General features: G+C 42.9%; 3 protein-coding genes across 6 annotated transcripts in view; 2 read left to right on the top strand and 1 right to left on the bottom strand.

The window, feature by feature from the left end:
- BRCC3 (BRCA1/BRCA2-containing complex subunit 3) overlaps nt 1-5,739 on the bottom strand; it is a 76,233-nt gene extending 70,494 nt beyond the window's left edge. For both annotated transcript variants that reach the window (XM_082681302.1, XM_082681303.1), the window contains exons 1-3: nt 5,583-5,739; nt 4,883-4,899; nt 4,099-4,153 (exon numbers count right to left, since the gene is read on the bottom strand). In XM_082681302.1, the coding sequence (XP_082537428.1) occupies nt 4,099-4,153; nt 4,883-4,899; nt 5,583-5,705 (195 nt within the window). In that variant the 5' untranslated portion in view covers nt 5,706-5,739. The remainder of the gene's footprint in view (nt 1-4,098; nt 4,154-4,882; nt 4,900-5,582) is intronic.
- CMC4 (C-X9-C motif containing 4) lies at nt 2,891-16,368 on the top strand. Of its 3 annotated transcripts, none has more exons than XM_082681305.1 (3): nt 2,891-2,963; nt 13,492-13,559; nt 16,031-16,368. In XM_082681305.1, exons 2-3 carry the CDS (start codon nt 13,502-13,504, stop codon nt 16,171-16,173), a joined length of 201 nt encoding a protein of 66 aa, XP_082537431.1. In that variant the 5' UTR covers nt 2,891-2,963; nt 13,492-13,501; the 3' UTR covers nt 16,174-16,368. The 3 variants fall into 3 exon arrangements, with proteins under 3 accessions (XP_082537431.1, XP_082537430.1, XP_082537432.1); XM_082681304.1 differs by lacking the exon at nt 2,891-2,963 and adding an exon at nt 5,964-6,438; XM_082681306.1 differs by lacking the exon at nt 2,891-2,963 and adding an exon at nt 12,453-12,566.
- MTCP1 (mature T cell proliferation 1) lies at nt 11,439-12,006 on the top strand (the record flags this gene model as incomplete). Its single annotated transcript, XM_082681506.1, has 3 exons — nt 11,439-11,587; nt 11,707-11,877; nt 11,959-12,006. The coding sequence occupies exons 1-3, from the start codon at nt 11,483-11,485 to the stop codon at nt 12,004-12,006; spliced, it is 324 nt and encodes a 107-aa protein (XP_082537632.1). The 5' UTR covers nt 11,439-11,482.
- Nucleotides 16,369-22,234: the final 5,866 nt, after the last annotated feature.

Below are 22,234 nucleotides of genomic sequence, written 5' to 3'. Positions count from 1 at the left end.
AAAACAGTAATAACAATGTCATGTGGGGGGACTTCCCTGGTGGTCCAGTGGTTAAGAATCTGCCTTCCAGTGCAGGGGAAGCAGGTTCGATCTCTGGTTGGGAAACTAAGATCCCACGTGCCGCAGGGCAACTAAGCCCGCGCACCACAACTACTGACCCTGCGCGCCACAACTAGACAGCCAGCATGCCGAAATGAAGAACTCATGTGCTGCAACTAAGGCCCGACGCAGCCAAAAATAAATAAATAAAAAGTCACTCTGCCCTTTAAAAAAGAAAACAAAAACAAAAAAAACCCCAAAAAACAATGTCATGTGGGGCTTAAAATATCCAAATAATTAAAATGCATGAAAACAATAATCCAAAAGGTGGGAGGATGCAAATGAAATTTAAATGTTCTAAAGTTCTAGTACTATCAGTGAAATGGTAAAAATAGTAATCTGTATTAGACTAACAAATTAAGAATGCATATTGTAATATGTAGGATAACGACTAAAAGGAGAGTAAAAAATGTTATAACTGATTAATGGAGGATCAAAGGAGAATAATAAAATATACCGATGAGTCCAAAAGAAGTCAAGAAAGGAGAAAAAAACAAAACAGAGAAGTGGGTCAAATAGAAAGCAAAAATATGACAGCTATAACGTATATATGTATATGTGTGGGGGGTATATACATATATAATTACATTAAATGTAACTGGACTAAATAGCCCAATTAAAAAGGTTATCAGATTGGATTTTTTAAACTATATGCTGCTAATAAGAGACACACTTGAAAATATTAGTACACAGAAAGGCTAAAAATAAAAGGATGGAAAAAGATATGGTATGCCAGCATTAACTAGAAGATAAGTTGCTGAACTCATGAAGTTTAATATCAAATTTGCAGGTACAAATTGACATAGAATTCAAGATGAGGACATGGACTCTTGAAAAATAAAATTACATCATTAAGACTGGGAATGTACTTTAGTAGGAGTTGATGCCCAGCATGAATTTTCTCTTTCTCAGAGAAAGTTTCAGTGCCTAAGAGGAATGCGTAAAAGAAGTTCAGGATAGGGTGGTGAGACGAGCCCAGGAACAGATCATAAACAAAACGAAACAAGCATAAATAAAAGTCACAAAGGACTGATGGATGTCCCTGAAAGTCACAGGTAGCTGAAGGGTTTGAGGAACAGACTGGTATGGTCATAGTCACACTAGAAGTAAGATATTACAGCTGAGCTAGATTGGTCCCTATGCTTTTCCAGTCTTGGAATTAAGGTACTAAAGCCCAGTTCCTTTGGCTCTTCTGCCTTGGTACAGATCAAAGGTCAGCAAACTATGGCCTGCTTGGCCTCCCTCGGGTCAAATCTGGCCATGTTCATTCGTTTATGTTCCAGTAGCTGCTGTTGCACTACACTGGCAGAGCTGAGGAACTGCAGTAGAAACTGTATGGCCCGCGAAGCTAAACATTTACCATCTTGCCCTTTACAGAAAGCCTGTGCCCCCTGGCATGGCCCTCCATGGATCACAGGCAGGTAACACTAATTTCCTCCTGTAGGGAATGTATGTTAATCATACAACATGTATTTATCAAGTATGTACTATATGTGAGGCACTACACGAGGGCCTGAGCATACAAAGATAAACAGGATACAGTAGTCACATCCAGGAAGACAGACAGGTAAACAGCTCTAAGACAACATATATGCACTGCAATAGATACGCTCAAGGAGCTAGCCTACAGGTCAGGACAGGTTCCTTCAAGGAGGCAGGCGGCACCTGGGCTGAACTGCAAGGAATAAGGAGTTAGCCAAGCAGACTTATGTTCTCAAAAGGTCACATCCTAAGTAGTCAGAAGAAAAGACTGGAGGTGAGACAGACTCACGGCAAGGAGACCAGTGGAGAGGCTGATGCAGTATTCCATAAAGGAAGAGATAAGGACCTCAACTAAGGTAGCAATTGTTGGGATGGTGCATTGGAAACAAATGGGAAAGCAATCTACATTAATGGTTCTGAATGGCAGGCAGTGGTTCCCAAACTTGGCTGCACTTTAGAATCACCTGGGGAGCTTTGTAAACTCCTGCCACACAGGTCTCACCAAAGACCAACTGAGTCAGTATCAGGATTTTGTAAAGATTACTGGGTGATTCCAAGGTGCAGCCAGGTACGGGAACTACTACAGCAGGAGGAATGCTGGAGGAGAGGGTTTGAGGAAGAGGAAAGGTTCAGTCTTGAACACGTTAGTTTAAGATACCTGTGTCTGGATAAACGTGGATGTCCAGAAGGCAGTGGAGTAGGAAGTTCTGGAGCTTTGGGATAATTCATACTAACCATCACCTACTGGCCATTAACAACAAGTCAGAATGGCCAATGTCATGCGTCAGGCACTTGGAAAGTGCTTTTCGTGTATTAATTTAATTAACTCTCCCCATGACCCAGTGAGGTTGGTACTATTGTTATGCCCATTCTACAGATGAGTGTTTTACACACATTACCCAGATCCAACTCTCCCAACAATTCTATGAAACTGGTGGCTGTCATTTTCCCTGTTTTGCAGATAAAGAAAGCAAAGCTCACAGATGTTAAGCAACATGTCCTAAGTCACACAAGTATCAGAGAAAGCATTTGAAGACAGACCTGTCTAACCTCAATGTCTGCTTCAGGTAAAGCCATAGGGGAGGTAAGGCTGGCCAGGAAGACATTCTGGGAAGAGGAGGAGGTGAAGGCAGAAACTTGGAGAATCCCAATATTTGATGCATAGGCAGAGGAGGAAGATTCCATAAAGGATGAGAGAGAGAGGGGAGGAATGCTAGACACAGCAAAAACAAAACAAATAAAACACCCCGTGAGAGTTCAGAGTTCTGAGGACAAAGATTAAGTAAGATAAGCACCAAGGAATAATCCACTGATGGAGCGATGAGGAGGTGGCTGGAGAGGTAGAACTGCAAACTACAGGGTGGTCGCTTTCACTGGAGAAGGTAAATAAGGAACGATTGCAGCCTATTCTTTTAAGAGGTCTGACTATTAAAGGAAGGATACAAGAGCAGTTAACTACAGGAAGATACAGGATTGAGAAGTTATTTGTCTTTCCTTTCTGAAAATGAGAGTAATTGAAGCACAGTTGTATCCTAAGGGAAAAAGCCAGATGACAGGGATAGGTTGAAGACTCAGAAGAGAGACAAGATATTTGATAAGCAAGGTCTTTGAAGAAGCTGCAGCTCTGGATGGGGAGTGGACTTCTTTCCTTGATTTGGGAAGACTGTACATGGGGGTAATAATTAGATGTTAATTAGTTGTTGCCTGATAGCTTTTATCACCTCCATTGTCTGCTTGGTGGGAGAAGAGGACATAATTTATTTTTACTGTATTTTACAAAACCATTGGTCTGCAACAGGTTGGGAAAAAATTAACTGGTCCTACACCACAATTAGGTTGAGAAGCATTATACTCGACCATAAAAGCTCGAGCATGCCAGAAAAGGCAGGGCAGGGGGACTTCCCTGGTGGTCCAGTGGTTAAGACTCCGCACTCCCGATGCAGGGGGCCCGGGTTCGATCCCTGGTCAGGGAACTAGGTCCCACATGCCGCAACTAAAGATCCCACATGCAGCAACGAAGATCATGCGTGCCACAACTAAGACCCGTGCAGCCAAATAAATAAATACATATTAAAGAAATAAAAAGGAAAGAAAAGGCAGGGCGGGAGTGCAGACAGGTTGCCTGTAAGCAGAGAGGGGTTGCCTGAGTAGATATTGGGACTTGGGATAAAAAGATAACAATGATGTGAACCAGATCTCAAGGATGTGAACCAGCAAGGTCTCAAGGAAGATGGGAGAAGGGCCAGAAATCCCGCAGAGGACAGCAAGGAGGAGAGCTGACAGTGGTTACTCAATCCTGATCAAGTAGTAATAATTTGCTAGAAAGAATAGAAAATTAGGTCCCATTCCTACTGAGTAGATTCTTCATCTGCTTTTCCTAGACAGAACACCCCACCCAGCCAAACGTGGGTCTGCATGAACTGGGTTAACCCTGGCTGAGATCATCAAACAGAATACAGAAATCCCTCCCCAAGTGCAAGTTTTCATCATGCAAAATTATAGCTATAGCACACGTACCTTTTCAGCAACTGTGCGCATATCAGTTCCAGTATATGTAAATTTGGGGTCACTCCTTTTGGGGATAAATTAGAAAAAAAGGGAACTGAGGTTTGGAATATAAAAAGGTATTAAAGCAAAGTAACAGGAATAGCAGTTTTTGCAATGAAACAGCAGAGACAAAGGAAGAGGAGGGAAAGTAAACTGAGGCTAGAGCTGTGCTCATATGTCTGTTAGAAGGACTCTGAGACATATGCTTAAGTGGCGAGTGCATAGTTTTCATGGGCAAAGCTAAAGTCCTATAATCCTGGGTATTAAGGAGGTGAGTTTGACAAGGAGAAACTGCTGTGCTCTGACGTTTAAATAAAGGTAGACCAAAGCTTTCACCGCCTCAAGCATTCAAGCCGCTGTGGATCTCTGAGATCACTGTAGGGTCCACCAGGGGGAGGCAGAAAGCCATTGACAATTTAGATAGAGAAATGGATTAATAGCGGGAAATGTCTCCTCATATGCACATCATCTGCCACAGAGAGCTTTCCCAGGTTCACTTATGATCTTGGCTCCCCCAAACATATTTTTCACATAGGATCATACATATCTCAACTGAAAATCCTCCTACTAGAAAGTAAGGTGGAAAGCAACTTTCAGGGTTGGGGTGGAATTGAAACTGTGTTCTTGAGGGAGCTCCACAGTCATAATGGTAACTTAAAATACAATCTGTACAAAACATTGCGAAAGTTGTGATAATTCTGAGTTAACAATGACAAAGAGATCAAAAGATAGGAGTAAAGAAATATAGTCTTACCTTGGGTCATCATTCAACTAGAGTGGGAAAGAGCAGAAAACATTATTGATCACATTAAGTGTATTAGATGTACATGGATGCAGATAATATGAAAATTAGGTTATGTGTTCCTGTACACCGGCATGAAAGACTGGAGAATTCTTACTTCGGATTGCCAACAAGTAAGCTCTATTTCCTCATCCTCTTTCACCCCTCTGCAATATTTAACGCAGTGGAAACTTGGGATTCTTGGAAACCCTCACCTGTCTTGGGTTATTTGGAACCGAACCCTCAAAATGATTCCTAGAGGGAAGAGCGAAGGCGAGGCTAGGGGCCCTAATCGTGGTCAGCTGCTTCCTGATACACTGATGTCCTCATTATAAAAGATCGGCTTTCTGATCTGACTTGCAGTTTTGGTCAATGGGGTTATAACTCCAGATCTAAAGAAAAGCCACAGACTACAAGAAAAAGTGAGCCTTCCATCCCTCCCCCCCACTCCCCGAGGCTTAGGAGGATCGCTGGTGGCTTGCGGAAGGGTAAAGAAGCCTTAAGCGACGCGAGGAAACGGGGCCCAGGCGACAGGACCATCCAAAGGATACGTCCAAGGATCTGAGTCAGGAGTGCCTGTGGCCTCCGCAGCCCTGGGTGCTGGCAACACCCAACCAGGGGACACGGTGGGACTGCTCAGCAGGGTTCCGGCCGGGCTTACTGGATGACTTACCTCCCCTATGCACAGCCCCATCACCTCCTCCTTCTCTGTGCTCAGAGCGTGGTTGAGACAAACTAGGAAAGCATCCGACTCCAGATGAACCGCCTGCACCGCCTGCACCACCTGCACCGCCATCTTGATCTGGCCCTGCTCACGTCCGCCTCGGGCCCACTCGGGCCTGGCCAACCGGCTGCTCCGGCGCTTGGGTTCCGTGGGGGCGGGGCCTGGGGCGCGGGGCGGGGCGGGCGGGCGCGCGGGGGCGGAGCTTGGGACGCGGGGGCGGGGCCGGCCCGGCGGCACCTGGGAAACGCCCGCGCCGGTTGGGGCAGGCGTGGCCGTCGGGGCAGAGGGCGGTGGCCGGCCGCGGTCTGGACGTCGGGCCGGGCGCGGGGGGCGGCAGGGAGGCGGCGCTCTCGGGCCGCGGGCGGACGTGGTCTGTGAGGAGCGCCCGGACGGCTGGGCCGGCGCCTCCTGAGCGCCGGCGCCCATTTTGCCCGCCCGCCGAGAAGAGCCGTGCGCGGCCTACACGCTCCGGGGACCTCCCTCAGGCGGCATCGCCGCGCGCGCCGGCCTTTCGAGCCCAAGGGACGCTCTTTTGAAATTCGGTCCTGAGTTAAGGTTTTCTTTTATTTTGTTTTGTTTCCAAGTTAGGGGCCCTGAATTTGGGACCACTCTCTTTCCCTGGACCACTTCCGGTGGCCGGCCCGCGCCCCGTAACTTCGGTTCGGTGACCTCGGCCCGGAATGCCCCTCGGCTCGCCCCGGGCTCACGTCCCGATCCCGGCTTGAGTGGCCCGGGGTGGGTGACCTGAAGTTGTAGCCTCGCTGCTCTCGAGGCGGATAATTAGCCCAAGAAACACTATATTCATGTGAGTAACCTCTTGGCAGAAACAGTGTTATACTGTGTCTGAAAAAGTATCACTCCTAAGCTTGGCGGCTGCTACTTTCTCCAAAGGCTTTAGGTATTTATTTGTTCGATACAGGGAAGGGGAAAGGGGAACTGAAGTTTCTGTTCGAGGTCGGATGTATCGCAGATCGCAGCAGATATGCACAAGTTTCCTCAGCTCGCCTTGTCTCGGTGATATCAGACCTGGTGAAATTATATGTAAAAGTAATTTTCTTTTGAGGTGTGATAAACGTGCAATAGGGGACAGTACACATCTCCCACTCCCGAGGCTAGGAATTACACGCGGATTCTGGGAACGATTCAAAACCAAAGAAAAATCTATGCCGTGCTGCCGCCACAGCCAGTCAGTGCCTCTGTGGGTTTGATCTGCTTCTCTGTTCCATGTGTAGTTGGGAGACAGGCGGACAGGGCAGTACTGGAAAGGGAACATGCCCAGGGTGCTGCTGGAGGAGGTGTTGATGCTTTGCTCTTTTCTCCCAAGTCAGTTCCAACCCCGATCTCCCCACAAATAGGGCCCACGTCCAGTGGAACTATCTGGAACATCCATGCCAGCAACCTCCATTTTTACCTAATGTTTAAGAATCATATTGCACATCCTTCCATGATTAATTTTGATAATGATGAAGCTGGGGCGAAATTTCATGTGTGCAATTACACTGGACCCATCTAATTTTTCTCTTAAGCTTCAATTTTACAGCATATATTGTTTTCAATGGCTATTCGCGGCTAGTATGCCCTGCGCTGATGGTGCAAGTATGGCTGTTGTTATTTTTATGTTTTGTGATGGGACGTCTTGCGTTTATAAGCACTTTTAGGCAGCTTCGAGAAGAAAAACACCTTTTGTCTATGGTTGGTGTTAGTCAATCTCATATCCCACAATGATATTCTCTACCTTTTATAATGCTCATGGCTGCATTTTACAGCTCTAAAGTTTAATTGGAGTAGAAAAAAACTATTAACATTTATGGCAAGCTTATCATGTGCTAGACACTCTACTAAGCATTTGTATACCTTGTATGTGTAAACTGCCCCAATTGGAATCAGCCTCTGCAACTTCCTAGCTGTGTTACCTCATGCAAGTTAGCTAACTTCTCTGTGCCTTACTTCCCTCATCTTTAAGTGGGGGTAATAATAGTATCCATCTAATGGGTGACTGTGAAGATTAAAAGAGTCAATATATAAACATGTAGGAAGTGCTAGGTAAGTGCTGACAGTTACAATTAATTTGTTCTTTAATTCTCATTTGACATCTTAGAAAACTGGAGTGTAGAGAGTGTAACTTATCCGAGGTCACAGAGCTAGTAAGTGGCAAAATCAGCATTCATACACAGGCCGGGCTGACTCCAGGGCTTGGTAACTTCACCCATTGTAAGTAGATGAGTTTATTAATTGACTTCAAATAAAGTAAGTGTATTCAACTGATTCATGTTTAAAAACTGTTCAAACACCTGGAAATTAAACCAAATTATACTTCTTTTAAAAGACAAAATGATTCATTCTGTAAATGAAAAATAATGGTTTTACTTGCATTACCTACCTAAGCAAGCCCTTCTGTGTGGTCTATCCTACTTAAGACATAGTTCACAAACTGCCTTATTAAGAAATATTCTGTCTAGGCCAGTGTGGTCCCTGGCCGTGGCATCAAGGTAACCCCCACGGGGACAATCTTTTTTAGTGCATTCATGGGTAATAAAGGTATATAAACACTTCTTTTTTTGGCCGTGCTGTGCGGCCTGCAGGATCTTAGTTCCCCAACCAGGGATCGAACCTGTGCCCCCTGCATTGGGACCACGGAGTCTTAACCACTGGACCACCAGGGAATTCCCTATAAACACTTTTTTGAATCCATTTGAATTTGCAGCTGGTAGTATTACTTGAGTTGAGTGGAACAGGTTTATGTTCTGTGTTTTGTATTGCACATTGTACCTAAGTTTATCTCGAGGTTTTCAGAGATTCATCTTGGTTCAAGGGGTCCCGAATTTTGTGCACAACTGTCATATGGAGGAGAATGTTCTCTAGTCAAATAAATTTGGGGAATGTTAAAATAAAGTTTCTTTACTGCATAACTTGCCAGAGGTTTTACTGTACTTATGTTCTTTATGATTCTACAAGATTCCCAAACTTATTTGACCAAGGAAAAAGTTAGGGGCAAGCGTTCCAAGGATCACTTTTAGGGAAACTGTATTCCATTCATACAACCTGCGATTTTGTGGCTTTGATCTTAATCCCTCTCACTGAGCCTTGGCTTTTCTCTGCTGAGGCTCTTGATTCGTGCTCACAGGGCAGCTTCTCAGTCCCTTGATCACTGCAGTTGCCTTTCGCTGGGCCTTCACGCTGTCTCTGGTAGCGCATGCAAGTCCAGGGTTGTGTGCTGGCGTTTGTCCCAGGTTCATCCTGCTGATGCCCAGCATGTTGTCCTTCAGGTCACAGCAGCACACCACGCTGCCTTTCTTCTGAGAATATTTTGTAGTGACTCATAGGCCTCTTTGTAGTGATTCTTACTAACTCAGAGCATCCAATTTGTTTGCCCTCTATGCCAGTGGAATTATTTCCTTTTAATGTCGATGTAACCAGTAAAATTTTGCTTTTCATTCAAAACAGATTTAAATGTCAATGTGTCAACGTGTTAGTTGTTGCTAGGACCTATCTGTGAAGTTGAGATGGTCCTAAAACCTTTAACATTTGGTTTCTACTTTGAGGGGGGGGGCACGTGTTTCTTTTGTACTCAAAATTCAGACTTTAATATATTTTATTTTGACATTAGTATTTACTGGGTTTTGTTTTATCTCTCCTTTCCAAAATCTTGGGGAGAAAGAGAGGCAGAACAATTGTATCTGCTAAATGGAAAAAAATGGCTTTGAACAAAATAATGTATAGCTATATAACAGACCCAGAGGGTCACTCCCTACCCATGCTCATGTGGCCTTTGCCTCCCCTCTCTACTCAGCATACGTATCCATCCACTCACAGGAACGCTGTTTGACTAGTATTTGAGGCTTAGGGTGTCCAGTGCTGTATTATTCCTTCCGTTGAGGTGCTTGTAACACTGTACTGGGGTGGGGGGGCGCGGACAGGACTTGTGAAATAAGCAGAGTAAAATGCGAAGCAGTTTATAATTAGCGGCCAAATCTGAGTTTTAGTTTAGACATAAATGCTACAGTATTCGTAAGAGGCAGGAAGTTTCCATCAAGAAGGCAGGCACCTGCCCTCTGTGGTAATAGTACTGAGATAGGCAGAGAGGCCCGGGGAGGAACATTAGGTGAGTGGGAAGTGAGAGCAAGGATACGGCGCTAGACATGATGAACCTGGTATTGGGGGAAAGTTGGTCTCAAGTACAGTGGTAGTGGTGCTTGCTGGAAATGGTGACAGGTGGGATGCACCAACTGAAGAAGAGGAAGAAGTCCACGATAACTCACAAGTTTCGAGTCCGCAGGATCAGGAGAGGCTGTGTTGCCACTGCGAGAATCAGGATTTGGTTTAGGAGAAGGTGTTCCGCTTTAGGTGAGTTTGAAATGAGGGAGCCCTGTAAGACAAAAGCTACGATGGGCTCAGCGTCAGGTCCACGCAGGGTGCAATGGGCGAGGCAAGTGTGCTGCTCATCAACTATTCACCACAATCAGACCATTTCCTAAGTCTATAGAAGATAGTTTCCACTTACCTTTTAGGGAAGGTAAACCAGCAGTGTTAAGGAAAAGCAACAACAACAAATCAGACTCAGATTGTTGTTCTTGAAAAGAAGGCTTGGTTCAGCTCAATTAGTTCTTCTTTCTGGCACCATTCTGTGTTCTGGCATCTCGTTTCCTCTTGACAATCTCATTTGAGGGTTTAACAACCTCCCAAGTTGTGCTGCAGTCCCTCTCTTACCTAAAGGCCGCCTAACGGGAATAGGAGGCCTCTGTTTTTTGGAGCAGATCCCCCAATGCCGTGTCTGCACTCTGTCCAACATAGACACCCAGTGAAAGCACGCTGCGACGCTGTAAGCTGGCTCCAAAAGGTTCATTCCTGTAAAATGCAGCTCAAGTTGTTGTGAGGCCCTGAATGAGACCCAGACCTGGGCAGAGGATCCTTATGGGGTCGGAGCTGAGTCTGCGTTATGGAAAGAGTTTGCCCAGAGGTGTGCTTCCTTTACACCTCCCAAAGGGCAGATGGGCTTTTCTGACCTTCTGACTTGGGAAAACAGAATTTAAACCCACGCGTCTATGGAAAAATGGGCTCCTGTGACATCCTGAAGCATTATTAAAGTGAAACAAGGACCTAGATGGGTGACTATCACTTGCTGTCTCTCAGCTCTGAATCATCATGATCCCCAGGGTCTGTTGCAACGATGCGACCATAAGTATTTTCCCTAAAATGAAAACTCCCTTCTGGAAATGCCTAGCCATTATAAGTAGCCTTTCTAAGCAAACTGATAAATAGGTCGTTTGCCCTTAAAACAAACTTCTAATTTCAATTTAGAAAGCCATGCACATTACATGATTTGACCTTCACAGTCTTACCTTTTAAAATGGAAACTGCTTGGAAGGGGCTTTTACCTGGAGAATATGGCATGCATGTGTCTGTTATACTGCTTTCCTGCCCAAATAAGTGTGCCCTTATGCGCACTCCTGTGCATATTCCGTTGCTCACTGCATTTTGTCAGATGCTGCTTGCTGAATGCAAAGACTGTGAGACCACTGCCCGGCTTCCTGTAGCGCTAGGCCCACATTTCCACGGAACCCCTCACCTAGCAGAATTCTTGAGTGCTTCGCAGTCAGCAGCATCACCCAGGGTTCTGCCTGAGTGTCACTTCAGTGTCTGCCAGGGAGCTTCAGACATCCTCAGTTCTGTTTAGGCTGTGCAGATAGACATAGGTGAGGTTTGCTTCTAGTTGGTGGTTGCTAGTACCAGGTCACCTTGCTCATTGGTGAGTTCATTCCAACCCAAAAAGTCACACCTGTGTCCTGTGCGCGGGTGCTGCAGGCTTAGGTGGAGAAAAGCAGGGCTAGAATTGGAATCCAAAGCCCAGGATGGCAGGAGAGGATGTGGGGGCTCCACCCGATCACCTCTGGGTTCACCAAGAGGGTATCTACCGCGACGAACACCAGCGCACGTGGGTGGCCGTCCTGGAAGAGGTAACTGTTTACATTTTGTTTCTTTCTTTCTTGATTTTTGCTTTCAAGCAACTTGGTTTCTAACCAGTCTCAATATCCTGAAGTCTTTGGTTTTATTTTTGATCGTTTCTTTCCATTAGGAGACGAGTTTCCTAAGGGCACGAGTTCAGCAAGTTCAGGTTCCTTTAGGTGACGCAGCCAGGCCAAGTCACCTTCTCACCTCCCAGCTACCTCTCATGTGGCAACTCTACCCCGAGGAGCGCTACATGGATAACAACTCTCGCTTGTGGCAGATCCAGCATCATTTAATGGTACACATGTTGCTTAATAATTTTTCATTGTACTGGGACTCTTATAACAGAGTACTCTATAAACTTTTCTTTTTCTGACAGGTCAGGGGAGTACAGGAGCTGTTGCTTAAGCTTTTGCCTGATGATTAATCTGGTATGTATTTCTTTTTCTCCCCTGTCCCCACCCCCCTTCTTCTTTTTCACCCTATTCGATTGTGGTGATTTTAATGATCTTTTTTTTCCAGGTGCTGGGATTCTAGGAAGATATGCCCCTCTGTTCTGTTCAGTATATGGCAATCACGTCATCCACCACTGCAGTGCACCCACCTGTGGGCCTGTGGGGAGGGAGTGGGTTGAAAAACTGCTCAAGAACACAGAAGTTTAGGAAGGGTCATGAAGAACACCGAAAGTGGAACTGCAGAGAAAGGGTTATGCAGGCAGAAAGCAAGTCAACAAAAGCACTTAGTTAGGATACGTAACTTGAAATTGACTCCTTTGGAAATTGCCATAGAACCGTTAATGGACATCATCAGCTGGAACTGGGATCTGATGAATCCCACAAAAGTCAGCACCTGCTACAGAACAGATGCCCTGATCACCAAGGACTTGGTACTGATTTAGAGAGAAGAGAGCAGCTCCTAGCAGCATCAACATCTATTTGTCGCTTATTTGCCCTGCAGCAATTCACCTGCCTTTCCTTCTCCCATCCTGTAAATATCCTAGGTTTTGCTCCAGTGTTTCCCATCCCAGTACTGACCTAACTTGGATCTACTAAGAACTTAGGGGGCTCTGAGGAAAAAAAAAAAGGGGAGATCATTTGCATTAATGAAATTAGCTACAAAGGCTCCTGGGCCTTTTTCCTTTCTGAAATTGTGTCTTCAAATTTTTAGAAGTTGCTGATCAGAATCGTGGGCACTTAAATTTATTCTCTGGTTACAAATATTTTAAATAAGTTGGTTTCTGTAAGAACTCCAAAAAACGTTTTAGCTGCTTACCTAGCACCTTTCTCAGGAAGTAATAATAGCACCAAATATTGCTGATTCACTACCTGATGAAGATTATTTCCTGAGCTAAAATACTCATGGCAGTTTGTATACATTAAAAGAAGGGTTTTACTTTTTTAAAAATCTTGGGAATAATAGCTATCACGTGTTGAGTCCTTACTGCCTTCCAGGCACTGTTCTATGCACTTTATATACTGTATCACGTTTAATCCTTCCATCAATGCTTTCAGGTAGGTATGATCTCTATTTTACACACAAGTAATAAGGAAAAAGGCTCAAGGAGTTAAATCATTTATCAAGAGTGGTTCTCTGAGTGACAGAGCCGGGCAGTGGGCCGACTTGTCAGGCTGCAGCGCCGGCTCCTCTAGCCCAACGTTGGTTTACAATAGTCAAGATGAGTTGAAGTCAAGGGGTTTTTTTCCCTATGTAAAGCTATTTATATCTTCCAAGCCAAATGGAATATTATAAAAATACAGTTAATTCATCCTATGAGCAGGAAGAATATTTTTTAGTGTAATTGTTTTCCAGCAATTGTAAGAGCATACTGCTTGTCTCAGAAGAAAATTCCATCGAGGGGCTTTAAAGTCTTTATGTATAAAAGACAAAATAAAAATCATTTTTCTTATTTTAGTTTTCTGGATATGCCGCAGAAGGATCCGTGCCAGAAACAAGCCTGTGAAATACAGAAATGTTTACAAGGTAGTATGTTAAATGCTTTTCTATATTTTTCAACTTTATCTGTGAACTAACCAGAGAACAATTGTTCTTTTTATCAGCAGACTATATTAACTCCTCTCAGAATGTAATATTTCTGTAATTAACTTATCCTAAAGATTTTCCTCACTGTGCCATCAAGGATGGCAGAAAATAAAAAGTGGTGTGACCTAAGCTTGGGGTTTACAATCCCGGTTGTGCATTTAGAATCACCTGGAGGGCTTCAAACACTTGCCTAGCACAGTTAAATCAGACTCTGGGGGTGGGGTCTGCGCAGGAATCAGTCTAAAACGCTAACCAGGTGATTTTAATGTGCAGCCAGAGTTGAGAATTACTAAGCTGAGCAAAGTCCTTTTTAAAAAAGACTAGTTTTAAGTGGGTTGGTTAGACTGCACTGTGGCTGACAGCTCACTTTTTAAAAGCAGTCAGGTTGGAAGGGATGGGGGTGAAAATACATTTGGAAGTCAGGCAACTAACTCTTGAAGGCAAAAGTAAATCAGCTAAAGCGTATTTGATGTAAGTGATTTGTCCATTTTGTTTTAAATAAGCCGATAAATTTGACCATATGCTAGGGGATTTTACTTTTTTTTCTTTTTTTGCGGTACGCGGGCCTCTCACTGGTGTGGCCTCTCCCGTTGCGGAGCACAGGCTCCGGACGCGCAGGCTCAGCGGCCATGGCTCACAGGCCTAGCTGCTCCGCGGCATGTGGGACCTTCCCAGACCGGGGCCTGAACCCGTGTCCCCTGCATCGGCAGGCGGACTCTCAACCACTGCGCCACCAGGGAAGCCCGGATTTTACTTTTTTAAATCAGCAAATGATTACTAGCAGAACAAACAGAAAAGGCTACAGGGCTATCTGAATTTGAAAGCTGACTTTTTGGATAATTTTTTCCCATTACTAAAGTAATAGATAGAGATGGATGCCCATGAAAATATAGAAAGGGAGGATGGAAAAATGTTCAGAGTTCACCCAAAGACTCACCACCAAAGAAAACCCTTGTTTGTATATTTCCTTTGACTTTTAACTTTCATTCTTGGACTTTTCATTTTATGGTGTAAGCAATCTTTTTAAAATCTTTTAATCTGAAATGTTAATGTACAATAATAATGCCATTTTATTCATCCTTTTCTTCCCTTCCTCCAAATTTAAGAAAAAGGAAGGGGAATTCCCTGGAGGTCCAGGGGTTAGGACTCAGCACTTTCACTGCCGTGGGCCCGGGTTCAAGCCCTGGTCAGGGAACTAAGATCCCGCAAGCCTCGAAGCGTGGCACCCCCGCCAAAAAGAAAAGAATGTTCTTCCCAATTTCTTCTCCCAAATAAATTCTTACCTGATTCTATCTGATTCTTACCTGATTTGAATTAGCAACATACAGCTAAAGGAGAACACAAATCAAGTTAGAACTGGATACACCCCCCTCACTACAATGTGGGTGGATTGAGAGCTAGAAGGGCTAAGAGTGAGCATTAAGTACTCCCTGGATGACAAGCTCAGTTGTAAGGGCTTTAAATAATATTAAGCTTTAATCCTTTCACCCATGAGGTAGATACTACTGTGACCCATTTTTATAGATAGGGAAATCAACACAGAAGCTATGTAACTTGTCTAGGGTCACAGAACTATTAAGGGGCACAGTGATGGTTTGAACCCATTTGGTCTGGGTCCAAACCTGGACTTAGCCACCCAACCATACTCTCTTTCTAATCAGAATTGTCTTTCCTATCCCAGGCTAACTCCCATACACCCCATTTTAGTACTGGGGGACTCATCACCTGCAGTTGACCTAGGACCTTTAGGTCAAGTCCTCGTTGACTTAGGGTCTATGTATAGCAGGGATCTGCAAATGTTTTATGTAAAGGACCAAACAGGAAATATTTTAGGATTTGGAAGTCAGGAGGTCTTTGGTGTGTGCGTGTGTGTGTGTGTGTGTTTCCAACCTTTTGCAAAACCCATTCTTAGCTCAGCCGTAAAAAAGAGTGGAATTCAACCCTGAGGCTGCAGTTTGCCAACCCCTAATGCACAAACTTGGTAGGGAAGGTCCAGCAACCACTTTAAACTGAGTGCAAAATAATGTGCATGGTTCCTGCATTTCTCTAATTCACCAAATTAACAAAAGGGGTTAGTGACCAAACACACACACACACACACACACACACACACACACACACACACAAAAGGTTAAAAACCACTGCCCTGCAAAAAGGCATGTAAGGAATCAGCGTTAAAGAAAAGGAAATTATATGTAAAAATACCTTTCGACCACTTTGTACCTCATACTTCCTTATTAACCTGTTGATGGGTCTCTAAATCAGAAAGAATTCAGTGGACTTGGGTACATCCTCTTTCCTCCAGGTCTGTAGATACAATAAAGTGAAAAGGACTGGGAAGCTCAGATCTAAACCTCCCTGTGCCCTAGTCCTATGAGATCATGACTAGGGTCTGTCTATCTGTCTTTCAGCCAACAACTACATGGAATCTAAGTGTCAGGCTGTCATCCAAGAACTGCGTAAGTGTTGTGCTCGATATCCCAAGGGAAGATCTCTCGTCTGTTCAGGATTTGAGAAAGAAGAGGAAGAGAAGCTGACGCTGAAGCCCACATGACAGTAAAGTTCTGCTGAGAAGCAAACTGCTGCCCCACATTGCCACCACGCGGGTTTTATCTATCCTCCTGACTCTTTCTTCAGGCCAGGTAGCAGCAAATATCAAATGAAAAAGTCAACTATAAAAGTTAATATGCCATCTATGCAGAACAAATATAAATATATTAAACAAATAAGTAGAATGTGATAAAACTGAGCTGCTAAAATAAACCTTTTAAGTGAAACTTTTTGGTTTGGTATATGTGATATGTTGACTTATTGTTACCGAAGTCAGATTTGGCTGCTTGCCACTCAAAAGCCAATAGTGGAGAGGCAAGTGTCAGTGGAAAAGGTGCTTTAATCAGAAAACCTGGCATTCTGGGGAGAAGGTGGGTTTGTGTCCAGAGACCAACCCCAAAGATTCTGCTCAGCCATGACAGTTTTTTTGGTTTTATTAAAAAATTTATTTATTTTTGGCTGCGTTGCGGTGCGCGGGCTTCTCATTGCGGTGGCTTCTCTTGTTGCGGAGCACGGGCTCTAGGCACAGGGGCTCAGGAGTTGCGGCATGTGGGCTCAGTAGTTGTGGCTTGCGGACTCTATAGCACAGGCTCAGCAGTTGTGGCACATGGGCTTAGTTGCTCCGTGGCATGTGGGATCTTCCCCGACCAGGGCTCAAACCTGTGTCCCCTGCATTGGCAGGCAGATTCTTAACCACTGCCCCACCAGGGAAGCCCCACCATGACAGTTTTTAAAGGGAAAAAGGGGGTAAGAATCTCAGTGAATCGTCAAGGAAGGAGGTTGGATTCTGCATCATTCTCCTTTGCATGCAGACTGGCTGACTTTCTTCAGATGTTTTCTTGCCCATGTGATCTGCGTGCAGGATTGCTTAGGGGGGCTATTGGGGGTAGAGAGCTAACTACTTCTATCTAGGAAAAGAATCAACAGGTTAGACAAGGCATGGTGTGCATTCAGGAGAGTATAAGTCAGGAGTTAGGTTAAACTGCCTGGTGATCTCATTCCTATAACTAGGTTCTTTTAAGGTTACAGGGGAACAGAAATGGGCAAAGAGGAAAGGGGTAAAAGAGCTGCTTTCATTATAACAAAATATATATTTGGTTTTTGTCTCCATTCCTGGCACTGTGGTCCTAAAACGCTTGGAATTTCCTAAGTGATAAGTGCAATAAAGGTGGCTTCTGTTATGTTAATGAGACTTTTGAAAGTCCCTAGGTAACCTTAGGATGGGGGCTGGTTGCCAGGGGAACGGCCTTGCAGGGTTAGAGGGTTAGAACTTTCAGTTCCCACCCCCACCATGACCCCAGGGGAGGGGAGAGGGGCGAGAGGCTGGAGAATATTGGAGTTCAATCGCCAACGGCCAGTGATTTAATCAATTGTGACTTGTCAAAGGATCACAGAAAAATAACAGAAAGCCAATGAATCATCAAAGTAGTAATTAGTGAAAGTTTATTGTGCACACACCAAAAAGAGTTTGTGAACACAGAGCACTCAGACCAACACGTGGAAGGAGGCCGGTGGGGGGCACTGTTATAAAGCAGCTTACACAGCATGAGGCAGTGGCTGCTTATTCTTCACAGTGATTGGTTATAATATTAGAATTTTCTTAAATGGTTGGGAATTGGTCAGTGGCTAACCTCATATCAGCCTTAGGAAACAGTTTAGCTTATGCTTTCCAGAAGCATAAGCGAGAAATGACCCAGGTCAGGTTAGTCTCCTAAAATAAGCTCAATTAAGCCTTGCTTGCGTGACTAAACTGGTTTTGTCTGTTCATGGAGTTTTCAAGGCTGGTCTCAGTGTTTTATTTTTTATTTTTTTAAATTTTATTGGAGTATAGTTCATTTACAATGTTAATTACTGCTGTACAGCAAAGTGATTCAGTTATACATGTATATATTCCTTTTCATATTCTTTTCATTATGGTTTATCACAGGATATTGAATATAGTTCCCTGTGCTATACAGTAATTAGGGCCTTGTTGTTTATCCATTCTATATATAATACTTTGCATCTACTAATCCCAAACTCCCAATCCTTCCTTCCCCCACTTCTCCCCCTTGGCAACCACAAGTCTGTTCTCTATGTCTGTGAGTCTGTTTCGTAGATATGTTCATTTGTGTCATATTTTAGATTCCACATATAAGTGATATCATATGGTATTTGTCTTTCTCTTTCTGACTTACTTCACTTAGTATGATAATCTCTAGGTCCATCCATGTTGCTGCAAATGACAAAATTTCCTTCTTTTATATGGCTGAGTAGTATTCTGTTACATATATGTACCACATCTTCTTTATCCATTCATCTGTCAGTGGACATTTAGGTTGCTTCCATGTCTTGGCTATTGTAAACAGTGCTGCTGGGAACATAGGGGTGCATGTATCTTTTTGAATTAGAGTTTTCTCCGGATATATGCCCAGGAGTGGGATCGCTGGATCATATGGTAGCTCTACTTTTAGTTTTTTTGAGGAACTTCCATACTGGCTGCACCAATTTACATTCCCACCAACAGTGTAGGAGGGTTCCCTTTTCTCCACACCCTCTCCAGCATTTGTTATTTGTAGCCTTTTTTTTTTTTTTTTGGCTGCACTTTGCGGCTTGCAGGGTGTTAGTTCCCCAACCAGGGATCAAACCTATGCCCTCAGCAGTGAAAGCTCGGAGTCCTAACCACTGGAACGCCGGGGATTTCCCTGCTATTTGTAGACTTTTTAATGATGGTCATTCTGACCAGTGTGAGCTGGTACCTCATTGTAGTTTTGATTTGCATTTTTCTAATAATTAGCGGTGTTGAGCATCTTTTCATGTGCCTATTGGCCATTTATGTCATCTTTGGAGAAATGTCTATTTAGATCTTCTGTCCATTTTTCGATTGGGTTCGTTTTTTTTTGTTATTGAGTTGCATGAGCTGTTTGTATATTTTGGAAATTAAGCCCTTGTCAGTCGCATCATTTGCAAATATTTTTCTCAGTCCAAAGGTTGTATTTCATTTTGTTTATGGTTTCCTTTGCTGTACAAAGGCTTATAAGTTTGATTAGGTCCCATTTGTTTATTTTTGCTTTTATTTCTATTGCCTTGGGAGACTAACCTAAGAAAACATTGGTACAATTTATGTCAGAATGTTTTGCCTATGATCTCTTCTAGGAGTTTTATGGTATCATGTCTTATGTTTAAGTCTTTAAGCCATTTTGAGTTTATTTTTGTGTATGGTGTGAAGGTGTGTTCTAACTTCATTCATTTACATGCAGCTGTCCAGCTTTCCCAAAACCACTTGCTGAAGAGACTGTCTTTTTCCCATTGTATATTCTTGCCTCCTTTGCCAAAGATTAATTGACTGTAGGTATGTTTGTTCATTTATGGGGTCTCTGTTCTGTTCCATTGATCCATATGTCTGTTTTGTGCCAATACCACACTGTTTTGATTACTGTAGCTTTGTAATATTGTCTGAAGTCTGGAGGGTTATGCCTCCTGCTTTGTTCTTTTTCCTCAGGATTGCTTTGACAATTCTGGGTCTTTTGTGCTTCCGTATAAATTTTAGGATTATTTGTTCTAGTTCTGTGAAAAATGTAATGGGCAATTTGATAGGGATCACGTTAAATCTATAGATTGCTTCAGGTAGTATGGCCACTTTAACAATATTAATTCTTCCCATCCAAGAGTATGGGATATCTTTCCATTTATTTGAATCATCTTCAATTTCCTTTATTAATGTTTTGTAGTTCTCAGCATATGTCTTTCACCTCCTTGGTCAGGTTTATTCCTAAGTATTGTTTTTTGATGTAATTTTAAAATGGATTGTTTGTTTACATTCCCTTTCTGATATTTCATTGTTAGTGTTAAGAAATGCAGTCAATTTCTTTTTTTTTTTCCCGCTCCCTCCTCCACCCCTCTGCCCCTGCAACCAATTTCTGTATGTTAATCTTGTGTCCTGCTACCTTGCTGAATTCATTGATTAGTTCTAGTAGTTTTTGTGTGGAGTCTTTAGGGTTTTCTATATATGGTATCACGTCATCTGCATATAATGACAGTTTTACCTCTTCCCTACCAATTTGAATAACTTCTATTTATTTTTTTCTTGTCTGGTTGCTGTGGCTAGGACTTCCAATACTATGTTGAAGAGAAGTAAGAGTGGGCTTCCTTGTCTTGTTCCAGATTTTAATGGGAAGGCTTTCAGCTTTTCACCATTGAGTATTGGATTGGCTGTGTGTGGGTTTGTCGTAAATAGCTTTTCTTATGTTGAGATATGTTCCCTCTATACCCACTTTGGTAAGAGTTTTAATCATGAACGGATGTACAATTTTACTGCATGTTTTTTTCTGCATCTATTGAGATGATTATGGGGTTTTTTTCTTTTGTTGATGTGGTGTATCACATTGATTGATTTGCACATATCAGACCATCCTTGTGACTGTGGGATGAATCCAACTCGGTCGTGGTGTATGCTCTTTTTTATGTGTTGTTGGATTCAGTTTGCTAATATTCTGTTGAGAATTTTTGTGTCTATATTCATCAGAGATATTGGCCTGTAATTTTCTTTTCTGGTAGTGTCTTTGTCTAGTTTCAGTATCAGGGTAATGGTGGCTTCATAGAATGTCTTTGCGAGTGTTCCTTCCTCTTCAGTCTTTTGGAAGAATTTGAAAAGGATCAGTATAAGTTCTTCTTTGTATGTTTTGTAGAATTTGCCTGTGAAGCCATCTGGCCCTGGACTTCTGTTTGTAGGGAGTTGGGATTTTTGTTTGTTTGTTTTATTACAGATTCTATTTCACTTCTAGTGATTGGTCTGTTCAAATTATCTGTTTCTTCTTGATTCCGTTTTTTTGGGCTGTATGTTTCTAGAAAATTGTCCATTTCTTCTGGGTTGTCAAATTTGTTGGCATATAATTGTTCATAGTATACCCTTATGGTTTTTTGTATTTCTGAGTTATGAGTTGTGATTTCTCCTCTTTCATTTCTTATTTTGTTTGAGTCTTCTGTCTTGTCTTCTTGGTGAGCCTGGCCAGAGGTTTGTCAATTTTCTTTACCTTTTCAAAGAACCAGCTCTTGGTTTTATTGATTTTTTTCTATTGTTTTTTAAATCTCTGTTTTGTTTATTTCCTCCTGATCTTTAGTAAATCCTTCCTTCTGCTGACTTTAGGTTTTGTTTGTTCTTTTTCTGATTTTTTTAGGTTGTGGGTTAGGTTGTTTGTTTGAGATTTTTCTTGTTTCTTAAAGGCCTGTATTGCTGTGAACTTCCCCCTAAGAACTGCTTTTGCTGCATCCCATAGATTTTGTATGGTTGTGTTTTCATAGTCATTTGCCTTAAGGTATTTTTTAATTTCTTCTTTGATTTCATTGGTGACCCATTGGTTTTTTAGTAGCATGTTGTTTAGTCTCCATGTAATTGTTTTTTTCTCGTTTCTTTTTCTGTGGTTGATTTCTAGTTTCATGCTGTTGTGGTCAGAAAAGATACTTGAAATATTTTCTATATTCTTAAATTTGTTGAGGCTTGTTTTGTGCCCTAGTATGTAGTCAATCCTAGAGAATGTTCCATGTGCACTTGAAAAGAATGTGTAGTCTGCTTTTTTTGGACGTAATGTCCTGAAAATATTAATTAAGTCTGTTCTCTTGTATCATTTAGGATCTCTCTTGCCTTATTGATTTTTCTGTCTCAAAGATCTGTCACAGATGTGAGTGGGGTGTTAAAGTCTCCTACTATTATTGTATACCCATCCATTTCTCCCTTTATGTCTGCTAGTATTTGCTTTATGTATCTGGGTGCTCCTATATTGGGTGCATATATGTGAATGAGTGTAATATCCTGTTCTTCTGTTGATCCTTTTATAATTATATAGTGTCTTTCCTTATCTTTCGTCGTGGGCTTTTGAGTGATCCTATACTGGGTGCATACATGAGTTTTTATTTTAACACTGTGTAATGAAGCCTCCATAAAAACCCAAAAGGATGGGGTTCAGAGAGCTTCCAGGTTGGTGAACCAGAATGCATCCACATGTCAGGAGTGGATACACCCCACTTCCATGGGGACAGAAACTCCTGTGTGTCAGGCCCTGCTGGACCTCACCCTGTGCACTTCTTCA

This window comes from Grampus griseus, assembly GCF_964374135.1.
Source record: "Grampus griseus genome assembly, chromosome: X".
Taxonomy (NCBI): Eukaryota; Metazoa; Chordata; class Mammalia; order Artiodactyla; family Delphinidae; genus Grampus; species Grampus griseus.
The sequence above is the reverse complement of the archived record's forward strand: the minus strand, read 5'-3'. Positions and strand labels throughout refer to the sequence as shown.

Excerpts from the sequence above, each read along its gene's own strand:
- CMC4 (XM_082681305.1), top strand. The coding sequence starts at position 13,502 with ATGCCGCAGAAGGATCCGTGCCAGAAACAAGCCTGTGAAATACAGAAA. Across the intron at positions 13,560-16,030 it reads AATACAGAAATGTTTACAAG|CCAACAACTACATGGAATCT; the intron begins GTAGTATGTTAA and ends TCTGTCTTTCAG.